This window comes from Raphanus sativus, unplaced genomic scaffold (genome assembly GCF_000801105.2).
Source record: "Raphanus sativus cultivar WK10039 unplaced genomic scaffold, ASM80110v3 Scaffold0093, whole genome shotgun sequence".
In the NCBI taxonomy this organism is placed as follows: Eukaryota; Viridiplantae; Streptophyta; class Magnoliopsida; order Brassicales; family Brassicaceae; genus Raphanus; species Raphanus sativus.
The window spans coordinates 36,593-48,762 of NW_026615414.1; the positions used below are offsets into that span (position 1 = coordinate 36,593).

At 39.6% G+C, this 12,170-nt stretch overlaps 2 protein-coding genes across 2 annotated transcripts; both read left to right on the top strand.

Moving 5' to 3' along the window:
• The first annotated feature begins 3,315 nt into the window (after positions 1-3,315).
• Positions 3,316-6,901, top strand: LOC108858300 (uncharacterized). Its single transcript, XM_018632252.1, has 4 exons — positions 3,316-5,374; positions 5,440-5,962; positions 6,034-6,133; positions 6,209-6,901. Exons 1-4 carry the CDS (start codon positions 3,316-3,318, stop codon positions 6,899-6,901), a joined length of 3,375 nt encoding a protein of 1,124 aa, XP_018487754.1.
• Positions 6,902-7,601: 700 nt separating this feature from the next.
• On the top strand, positions 7,602-10,316 carry LOC130501079 (uncharacterized). Its single transcript, XM_056995976.1, has 6 exons — positions 7,602-7,811; positions 8,361-8,607; positions 8,713-8,839; positions 8,928-9,215; positions 9,291-9,515; positions 9,711-10,316. Exons 1-6 carry the CDS (start codon positions 7,742-7,744, stop codon positions 10,170-10,172), a joined length of 1,419 nt encoding a protein of 472 aa, XP_056851956.1. The 5' UTR covers positions 7,602-7,741; the 3' UTR covers positions 10,173-10,316.
• The last annotated feature ends 1,854 nt before the right edge of the window (positions 10,317-12,170 follow it).

Genomic DNA, 12,170 nt, shown 5'->3' on the forward strand with positions numbered 1-12,170 from the left:
CGGAATCTATTCTCTTGTGTTCTTATTTTTCTCTTGTGTTCTTGCTATCTCCGAGTGTTCTTCTTTGTTCTTGCGGTTTGAGTTGAAGCTTTTGGGTCTAGATCTTTTGAGGGTTGATTATTCTTGAAGGTTTGGAGCTGTGGGGTTCTTCTCTATACAAGTTTGAAGCTTTGCGGATAGTTGAGAAGGGCAAGAGATCATGGATGACAACAAGATGATGGTGAAGGTTCCGGTTGCTTTAAAAGGTGGTGGGAACTATCTTTTGTGGTCGCGGTTGGTGAAAACAGCTGTGGGGAGGCTAGGGTTGTGGAACCACATCACTGATGATGGACCAAAACCAGTGGCTAAGGAAGGAGAAGAAGGTGAAGAAGGGAAAGCTCTCAGCAAAGCCGAAGCTAAGAAATGGGTTCAAGAGGATCTTATGGTGCTTTCTGTGCTACAAGGTTCTTTGGAGGTGCCTATTCTCGAGGCTTACAGCTACTGTGAGACTCCTAAACACCTATGGGAAACTCTCCAGAAGACATTTGGGAATGTCTCAAACTTGACCCGAGTGTTTGAACTCAAGAGAGCTATCAACACGCTCGCGCAAGAAGATGTGGAACTTACCAAGCATATGGGGAAGTTCAAATCGATGTGGTCTGAGCTAGAGAGCTTGAGACCGAGTACAACTGATCAAGCATTGCTCATGGAGAGAAGGGAGCAGGATCAGGTGTTTGGATTGCTGATGACACTCAACCCATGCTACAAAGATGTCATCAAGCATATACTGAGGTTGCCAAGCTTACCATCTATGGAGGAGGTGATGGCACAACTCCAGAAAGAAGAAGGGTCGCTTGGACTATTTGGAGGCAAGGGGGAGCTAAGTATGGCTCACCAGGCCGAGGAGATGCAAGCTAATAAGGCTGGCTAAGTCCAATCTATCCTGAAAACAAAGGAAAACAATGAGTTTATAAATAATGAAAAATAAAAACAGAAACTAAAAATAAAGATAGGATGGAATGGTTTGATGGATTGAAGATAGATGATGGATGATGGGGATGAATAGATGTTGATTGACTCTCTCAATCCTTGGGTTTGATTGACTCTCTCAATCTGGATTAACACTGGCTGATGAATCTCACAACAACCTATGCTAAACGAATCAATAGGACAACAAAGAATCACACTTTGAATCCTAAAGACAATCGATTTTATTCAAAGACAAACTTTGATAAAAACAAAACAAACTTTTATAAATTCTTAAGATCGAGGGTGACTACAAATGAAAGAATAAGAGAGCTTATATAATGCTCAGAAAGAACTAAACAAAACGTTCATCAAGTAAAAAGAAAGGAAACAAATCTTCAAAGACAAGAAATATCGGAAACTAGCTGTTGGAGTGATTGTGGGGATTTGCAAAGGGGGAGCTTATAAACTTGAACCTGTATGGTTTCAAGGGATAACTGAGCTTCCTGGGAATCTTTTTTACTGATTGGAAGGAGCTGATCACGTCCAGAAATGAATGGTAAAAGAGCTGTTGGAGTTTAAATCCTTGAAACCCCAAATAAGGCAAGTGTGGCCATAAATAGATCCTCCTGATCCAATGCTTGCTGGTGTATGGTGAAATGGTGGAATGATCTTCTGGATGGTTGGATATGTACTCTGGATGTCTCTGATCAAGTGGGAACTCTCCTGGTCGCCATAACTTGGTTTGACTAAGATTGAACCGGTGAGACTCCAAATCAGGCAAGTGCAGAACTGGTTTGTCCGGTTTTGGAAAATTGATTGCATCTTGGTTTTTACTGAACCAATTCTCTTGATTTCGGGCTTCTTGGAAAGATAAGAAACTCTTCTTCAAGCCCATGAGTGATTCAGGAGAAGGCCGCTTCATGGCTGGGATGAAATCCACTTCTAAGGGCTGATACTTGCAACTGGATGGGCTGGAGAAACTACAGATTGTAAAATCCATAACTTCTTGATCCGTGAAGCTTTTCTTGAAATTCCAAGTCTCAGGGATTCCTTGATGAGTTAGACTTCTTGTAAAATTTGTTTCATGAGAAAACTCCTTCTTATGGTCGAGATAGCCTTCTTTTACTGAACCTCTATCGCTGGTGGCTCCAAGGTGGTCGGTTTGGATAGCTTGGTTGAACTCTGGTTCGACCACTGATTTGATGGCCGCATCATACCAAATGTTGTGGGCACGGAAGCTGGGTCGGTTGGTGGGATGGTCGATGGGTCGATCTTATCGATGGAGATGAAGACCGGATGAAAAGGTGGTGAAGATGGACGACTTGCTGGCCTTTTAGATCCAATCTATCCTGAAAACAAAGGAAAAACAATGAGTTTATGAATAATGAAAACAAGAACATAAACTAAAAGATAAAGGGATGGAATGGTATTATGGATAGTTGTTTGAAGATGGAAGATGGTGATGGATAGATGTTGATTGACTCTCTCAATCTGTGGGTTTGATTGACTCTCTCAATCTGTGATCTTCAAGGCTGATGAATCTCTCAAACAACCCTTAGAACCACGAGCTCAGTAGATCTCTAATGCTTCCACTAGTAAAAAACAAGCTGACAGCCACGAAATTGCCACGCAGTTTTCGTGGCAAAAAAGAAAAAGCTACGACTTACCTACGTATTTGCTACGTAAACAAAAACGTGGCAAAACGTTTCTAATTCGTAGCAAACTTGCTACGAAAGTACTACGGAAGAAAACGTGGCAAGCTGCAGCTACCAAAATGCTACAAAAAAACCGTGCTACGAAATTAAACGTGGCATTTCGTGTCATAGCTTGCTACGTTTTCCTACGTCCAAAACGTAGCAACAGATATTTATAATTTAAAAATATATGTTCGATGGAAAAAACAAAAAAAACTGTTGCTACGAATATAAAGCGTAGCAAAACGTGGCAAGGCCACCGAAATTAATATCACACCAATCAAATCCTGCACTTTTGACAGTGATAAATCCAAAAAAAAAGCCACGAAAATGTTTTGTGGTAAAATTCGTGGCAGATTTTCTACACACCATCCCATCCATCTGAGTGGTTGCAGAAAAGATTCTTGCAGAATGCCACGAAAAATAACGTGTGAAATTCGTAGCAAGATTCCTGGTTTTTTCGTAGCAAATGCCGTAGCAATGTTCGTAGCAAATCGTGGCAAAAAACGTAGCAAGTTTTTCCTATATAAGCAAGCTCGTGGGAACTCTTTTAAATTGCAACAACCAGGTCGATTTGTCCCAAGAAAAAAAACAGAAAAGACAAGAAACAAAAATATTTTTACAAAAATAAAAGATAGTATTCATGTCTTATTATTTTCAAAACCGAGAGTGGATGGATCAACACATCGATCCAGCCAATAATAATGTTTCAAGAGAGTTTAGTGAAGGTGTTGAAGTTTTCCTCGCATTTGCTTCGAATCAAAATTCTTTCAAAGAGCGGAACACCATGTTATGTCCTTGCGTAAGATGTCAAAACCGAAAGCAACGTGATGTACGAACCATATCTCGCCATCTTTACCGAGTCGGCTTCAAAAATAATTATTATCTATGGTCAAGCCATGGAGAGAGCTACTATGACGTTGGAGAATCATCAACGGGAGGTCAAGTTCTGGAAGATGAAGCAAGGTATACGGAAGACGGGCCATATGAAGAAAACATTCCAGGAGGAGACTTTGGATCAACCGATATACCAGTGCAGAATTTGACGGAAGAACCGAACGAAGAGCAATATGAAGAAAGAGTATTTGAAGCTTTTGAAGCCGCCAATCAACCACTATATGATGGATGTGTCGAAGGTATTTCTCAACTATACTTGGCATCTCGTTTAATGAAAGTAAAAACTGATCATAATTTGGCGGAGTCATGTATGGATGAGATATCACAAACTTTTAGAGATGTTTTGCCACAACCAAATATAGCTCCTGGATCATATTATGATATGAAAAAGCTGACGAAGTCGCTTGGTCTCCCTGTTGTCAAGATCGATATTTGTGAAGATAATTGCATGTTATTTTGGAAAGAAGATCATGCGTTGTTGAAGTGTCGGTTTTGTGAGAAAGATAGATATCACCAGAACCATGTGAAGGGGAAAAGACGTCCAAAACAAAGAATGTATTATATGCCTATTACAGAGAGGTTGAAGCGTCTATACCAACAGGAGACGACTGCATCACACATGCGATGGCACGCAGAACATGTGTCGCCAGAAGGAGAAATGCATCACCCTTCTGATGCAGCAGCGTGGAAGCATTTTAACAAGGTATATCCTGATTTCGCTGCAGAAAGTCGAAATATTTATCTAGGATTAGCAACAGATGGATTTAATCCAGTGGGTATGAGCGGTGAAGCCCACTCGGTCTGGCCCGTCATCATAACCCCATATAACCTACCTCCTGGTATGTGTATGAAAAGGGAATATTTCTTTCTATCTGTACTAGTTCCTGGGCCAAGGCATCCAAAGAAGAGCATTGATATTTATCTGCAGCCGTTAATTGAAGAACTAAAAAGTTTGTGGAGCGATGGAGTTCAAGCATATGATATCTCGAAGAAGCAAAATTTCACGATGCGAGCAGCACTAATGTGGACAATTAATGACTTTCCCGCTTACGGCATGATGTCGGGATGGACGACTCATGGTCGTTTAGCTTGTCCATATTGTCAAGACGAGACAAAGTCTTTTTGGTTGCAACATGGAAGGAAGCATAGCTGGTTTGACTGTCATAGAATGTTCTTACCAAAGGAGCATCCTTACAGAAGAAATGTTCAAGCTTTTCGAAAGGGGCAGACAATAACTGATGATCCTCCACCATGGCTGACGGGAGAAGAAATTCTCTACGAAAGAATCAACAGCATCGAAGGACTCAAAAAAACTGTTGATTGTGGAGGAAATGGACACGAGAAACCTGGGAGTACTATAGACGGCTACGGCAAAGAACACAATTGGGTGAAGAAAAGCATCTTTTGGGAATTGCCGTATTGGGAAAACCTTCTTCTTCGACACAACCTGGACTTCATGCACGTTGAGAAAAATTTCTTTGATAATATTATCAACACGGTGCTTAATGTTCCCGGGAAGACAAAAGATAATGCAAAGTCGAGGATGGATCTACCTGATTTGTGCAGAAGGTCTGAGTTACATATCAAGGATGATGGAACGATGCCTGTCCCGATATTCCGGTTGTCAAAGGAAGAAAAAAAAGAATTCCTACGATGGTTGAAGAATGATGTAAAATTTCCAGATGGGTACGCTTCAAAGTTTAGTAGATGTATAGACGAGACGAATAGCAAGATTTCAGGTCTGAAAAGTCATGATTGCCATGTCATTATGCAACGACTTCTCCCATTTGCGTTTAAGGAATTACTTCCCAAAAGTGTTCACATTGCAATTTCAGGTACATAATCTTAATAATTATTTTGATATGTGTTATTATCGACTAACTCCTATTATTTTTCGCAGAGATTGCACTTTTTTTTCGTGATATCTCTGCGAAGATACTTAAGGACGAAGACGTTGTCACTTTAAAAGAAAACATCGCAGTGAAGCTTTGCAATTTGGAGAAGATTTTTCCACCATCGTTCTTTGATGTTATGGAACATCTGGCCGTGCATTTAGCAGACGAAGCTGGTTTAGGTGGTCCAGTGCAATATAGATGGATGTATCCTTTCGAGCGATACATGTACCATCTGAAAAAGAAAGTTAAAAATAAGGCACACATTGCAGGTTCCATCATTGCACAATGTTCGAACGAGGAGATATCTACTGCATCTGCAAACTTCTTTGGTAATCCACATGTGGTACCTGAGGTTCCGCTTCCCGGAGAAGTTCGGTTTACATATCAATATCCAGATGTGCCTAACTTGTTTTACCACGAAGGCCGGGTTAGTGGAAAATCTGAAGCGAAATGGCTAACCGATGATGACTACACAGTCCTCCAGACTTTTCTGATGTTGAATTGTGACACATTTGAACCCTACGAAAGGTATTCCGATTAATTTTTAATACTTTTTGAGACTTTTAAGTTATAATCTCTAGCTTTAAACAAACTTACAGGATGTTTGAGGAGTTTATGATTGAGAGAAACCCGTATATGTCTAATAATGATCTACAAATTGCGAAAGACCAACATTTTGCCAACTGGGTGAAAAACTATGTGAGCTTCTGATATTATTTAATTTATAATTTGAATTTGAAACGTATCAATAATAGATATAAATTTAATGAACAGGTTGTGGAAGCTAGTAACACGTATGAGTTTCCGATGTGGATATTGGATTTTGTACAAGGTCCGCAACGTAAGTATAAATCTTGGCCGATTTACCATTCACGTGGATACTGCTTCCACACACATAGACATGGCCAAGAAAAGAAAACCCAACATTATGGCGTCCAAGTTCGTGGAACCACAAACACTGACTATTATGGTTTGATCGAGGAGATAATGATGGTTGAGTATTTTGGTTCCGTTGGACTGAAGGCCATGGTTTTTAAATGTAAGTGGTTTGATACAACTGAAGGTCGGGGGATTCGAAAACATAAATCCGGAATCGTTGATGTGTCTCCGCGTTGGCAGTATGAGAAATATGATCCATTTATATTATCTGGTAATTGTGATCAAGTTTGTTTTATCTCTTATCCACGGGTACGACATACATCAGCAAACGATTGGTGGGCATGTACAAAAGTTATGCCTAGAGGGGTTCGAGAAACGTCTGAGGATGCTCTTGTTGCGTTACAAGATGATACACACAACCAAGTTGTTGCACAGAGCACGATGTTGCGCATTGAAACATATATTGTCGAAGATGATTCAGATTATGATTCCACGCCAGTTGTTCCTCCTAATGACGAATATGTTTCCGAAGATGAATTAGAAGAGTCTTGTACTGATTCAGATTCGGAATCTGATTCAAGTTCTTAGTGAATTTTCCGTTTATTAATTATGTAATATAAATAAGCGACTGTTTAGTAAACTTATAGTTTATGATGTTTTTAAAAGTTGTAGTATATAATAAGAGAACTTTTTAATATATTTAAGATTTTTATAAAATTTGTTATATTCTTTTTGAAAATTAACTCTACCCTAATATTTTATAAAAATATCATTTTTTGTCTAAACCTTAAAACTTATCCAAACCCTAAACCTCAACTAAACCCCAAATAGATTTTTATAAACTTTGTTATATTCTTTTTTAAAAATTAACTCTACCATATACTCTTAAATTATAATTAATATTTATGAGATTTTATAAAACATATCATTTTTATCTAAACCCTAAAACCTATCTAAACCCTAAACCTCAACTAAACCCCAAATAGATTTTTATAAACTTTGTTATATTCTTTTTAAAAATTAACTCTACCATATACTCTTAAATTCTGATTAATATTTATGAGATTTTATAAAAATATCATTTTTATCTAAACCTTAAAACCTATCTAAACCCTAAACTTCAACTAAACCCCAAATTTAATTAATTAATTACATTTCCCACCACAAATTCAACTCCCAAATTTTTCCCTCTCAGCCCAAAATTTTCCCTCTCAGCCCAATTTCAACACTTAGAAAAAATTTACACTTTTTAACCATTTCCCTCTATCTCTCTCTCACAAACCACGACTCTTGATAAAAGAAAAAAAATTTCTCTCTTGCCGCCTCTCTCTCTTACAGGCGCAAAACCTATTCTCTCTTCTGTGTCTTCTCGCCTCTCGCCTCTCGCCTCTCTCTCTCTCTCTCTCAGCCAGCTAAACAACGATAGCGATGGCTTGTTCCACCGGAACCTCAAACGACCCCCGTCGTCGCCCCCGTCCATCCGGATTACAGCTCCCAGGTTACTGAGCCTCTCGTCTCAGCCTCCGTCTCTGTCTCATAACCTCTCCGATTTAGGGTTATTGGGGTTTCGATTTTGGGTGTTTCAGTTTCCGTTTAGTTAGGGTTTTTAGGATTTCGATTTCTAGGGTTCGTAGGGTGTCGATTCGAGAGTTTGTAAGGTTTCAATTTGAAGGATTTTTAGGGTTTCGATTTCTAGGGTTCGTAGGGTTTCGATTTGAGTGTTTGTTGGGTTTCAGTTTGAAGGGTTTCTAGGGTTTCAGTTTGTAGGGTTTCAGTTTGTTTCCCTTTCTAGTTTTGTTTTTTATTTCAAATTTCTGTTCTGTTTTGTTTGGTTTTTGATTTGAAGTTTCTGTTCTGTTGTGTTTTGTTTCCGTTTTTTGTTTCCATTTCAAGTTTGTTTTTTTTATTTTAAGTTTCTGTTCTGTTGTGTTTTGTTTCTGTTTTTTGTTTCCGTTTCAAGTTTGGTTTTTGATTTCAAGTTTCTGTTTTGGTTTGTTCTGTTTCCATTTTTTTTAATTTCTGTTTTTCTTTCTTTCTCTGTCTACAGATATGCGACAGGGGAGACCTAGAATGACTTCCTCGGGGCCTGCTGCCATGGACCCATCTTCTGCTCCGCCTGTCTTTCCTGGAGTTGTACCTCCTGGAGCTGTGCCTCACGCACCTACCGGCTCTTCAAGTGCAGTGCCTGCGGCTCCTGCCCCTTATGTCAGGAGAACAGAAGATGCTCTGCTACGTGCGCCATCCCGACGTAACCAGCAACACCTCCATCCTCTAAGGCTCAATGGAGCATTGTGGTAAGTTTTAAGTAGCTCACTGTGTATCAGTTTTGTGGTTAGTAATGTTATGGTTAAGTGTAGTTATATGACTTTTGTTTGATGTCTGCCATTGTATTGTTTCAGGTTCGGTGTGGATCCTGAAGTCCATGCTTTTATCCGAGAAACATGGCAGGCAAACTTCTGGGGACCTTGGGCAATCTGGACAAACGTTCCACCGGACAAGAGAGATCAGTGGTGGCATTCCTTTATTGTAAGTATCTCTTTCCCTCTCTTTTTCCCTTTCTCAACTATTAATTTACTTAGTAATATTTAATCTAATGACTTATCTTCTTTTGTAGCAACATTACTACTGGGATGACCAGTTCCATGATGAAATCTTCTTAAAATGGAAGAAACAAACTCAGGTTACCGTCTGTGGCCGCATCAGCCAGAAAAGGCGAGATAACAAGCATCCTGCTTACATCAATGACACTGACTGGGCAGTAGTCTGTCAGAAGTATAGCACTCCGGCAGCAAAAAAGAAGAGTCAGTCAGCTGCAACATCTCGCAAATCTGCTCCTAGAGGGAAGACGATGTACAAGCACGGTGCAGGCCCACGCTGTTTCGTAAACATCGAGCATAGAATTGTAAATTTTTCCTCAAGTTTTTTTTTTTTTTTGCCTTAAGTAATTTCTAACTTCCATTTGTTTCTTTTCTTACAGACGATTGAAGACGGTGAACCACCTTCATATACAGCCCTAGCGAGGAAGATACACACGGGCAAAGATGGTTCCTTCCTAGACGAACGTACGGAGGAACTGGTGCTGGAGGTTGAGCAAGCCGTTGAAGAGATGTTACAAGAAGAATCTCCACTTGGCGAAGGTCAAACTGACTCCACTGCTGCTACAAATTCAAAGCGCTTTCTTCTCAACCAAGAATACATCAAGGTCATCTCCTCTCTCATCTTCATTCTGTTTATTTCTTCTTACTTTTTTAATACTTAGTTATTGAACTGTAATTGCAAATGCTTGTGATTGTCTTAGTTATTGGAGTTGTGGCTGTGTCTTATAGTTAGTTATGGAGCGTGAGATAGAGTGAGTTAGTTATGCTTGCTTATGCTTCTTTTTTCTTGCTTTTTGCAGAGAGGACAGACAAAGAAGGGTACAGTCTACGGCCTTGGCAGTGTTCAGTACAAGAACTCATGTCCTTCTGTGCCAATTCCTGTCTCACTTCAGCGCAATCTGGACGTCGACATGCGCATGACTGGCTTCGAGACCAACATTTCTGAAGTCAAGGAAGATATCAATACTTTCAAGACTGAATTAAACACTTTCAAGACTGAAGTCAAGGATGGGATGTCAGCAAGCCAAGCAACTCTCAACATTATTCTGCAAACTCTCCAATCTCAAGCTTCCACTCCTGCCTCAACTGCCCAACCATTTCAGCCTCAAGCTCAGTCACAACCTCAAAGTCAGCCCCAAGCTCCAGTTCAATCTCAACATCAGCCACAAGCTCAAGTTCAGTCTACGGCTCATCCACGACTTCTAACGACCAGTAACCATTCTGAGTTAGATAGGTGGTGCCAAAAAGAACTTGGTATTTAAGGTTTGGTCAGTTCATGTATTAAGCTACAATCTTTTGTGTACTTTCTTTGTTTCCATCAAAAACTTGTTATCTTTTGAATGTTTAAAACTGCAACTCTTATGTAATATATTTTGTTTCTATGGTATTTTGCCTTCTTGTTTGCATATTACGTTTGCATTTATATATATATTTGAAATTTGTTTTTATAATTGTTTCAAATTATTTTTATAATTGTTTCAAATTATTTTTATAATTGTTTAAATTAGCCACGAATAAAAACGTAGCAAGAAAAACACAATACATACGAAATTTTCCGTAGTAAAACGTAGCAAATTGTCACGAAAGTATTCGTAGCAAAACCGTAGCTGTTGCTACGTAATTTCCGTTGCAAACCGTAGCAAAGTTTGCCACGAAACTTTCGTAGCAAAACGTGGCAACCTGCTACGATTTTTGCCACGCGCTCTTTTTGCTACGCACCTATACGTACGTTTTTCTTTTCGTAGCATTTCGTGGCTTCTGCTCCATATAGCCACGAATTCTTGGTCATACCCACGAAAATAAACGTGGCTGTGGAGCTTTTTTTTACTAGTGTTCTCACACTTAGAATTCTAAAGAACAACTCAAAGAACACTCTTTAAAAGAAAATGCTTTGCATACTATTTTATTGATTGAAAGGTGAATCTAAAATGTACAAATGAGTCTGCTTATATAGGGCACGGCCTTAGACAGAGACCAAACGTTCATAAAAAAAAGAAAGGAAACAAAAATAAAGAAAAGGCTGCAATGGTGCTGGTCATGATCGAAATAGAGTCGTTGGAGAGATATCTTTGGGATTTTGTCTTGGCTTGAGCTTCTTTGAATCTGGACGGTTTAAGAGGATAAGATAACTTCTTTGGGTCCTTCCTGGGAGCTTGATAAGTGCTGATCTCGTCCATAAATTGAAAGGAATATAGCTGTTGGAGTTTGAATGCTTGAGACTCCAAATAAGGCAACTGTGGCATAAATACATCCTCTTGATCGTGTGGATTCTGGTGCATGGTAAGAACTCTTCTACTCCTTCTGGATCGTTGGATAGGTTTCCCAGATGAATATAAACCTCTCCTGGTCGCCATTGTTTGGTTTGACTAAGATTGAACCGGTGAGACTCCAAATTAGGCATTAGTAGAACCGGTTTGACCGGTTTAGGGAAATGGGCCATAACTCCATAATTCCGTGGACTTTTCTCCTCATTCTTGACTTGTTGGAAAGCTAAGATATCCATCTTGAAGTCCATGGACTGGCTTAGGTCGGAACGCTTCTTAGTTGGGCTTGAAACCGCTTCTAAACTCGGACCCTCGCAGATGGACGGGCTGAGAAACCTCCGGTTTATAAAATTCATATCTTTCTGGTCAGGAAAGGGTTTGGGCTGATTCCAATTGGGATTGGACCCTTCTTGAGTGTAGAAGCCATGAAAATTGGTTTCATGGTGAAATTCCTCCGAGTCGGTAAGATACACCGTTTTGACTGAACACATATCCTGGTTGGTCCTTTGGTTTGCTGAATGGTGTAACTGATTGGCCTCTGGATCAGGTACTGATTTGATGCCCACATCATAACCTCTCCCTTGAAAAAGTTTCGACCTCGAAACTGGATAATCTGCACCAAGATCACCAAGATAGAGCAAGTTAGGTTTCATCCTCTTTTGAGATTCTAGGGCCTTACCTTGGTATTTGATCGGTTTGCTCTTTGATGGCACATCTTGTGGCTCTCCTTTGAGTAAGAACGACAAGAATACTCCTCTGCTGTGATCTGGCCTTTTGGTGGGTGGTGCAAGACCTGGAGGGTCGTCTGGAATCAAGAAGTTTTTGGTGGTAACTTCTTGTTTTATTTTGGCATCTAAACACCTTGTAATCTCCTTGTGTTGATCATCCATGTGATCAGTGACTTCTGTTCCTGAAATAAATTCAAAACTTTTGCCAGGAAACAAGTGCATTATATCTGGGTTTGAAAAATTATAAATAAGAGAATTTAAATTCAGA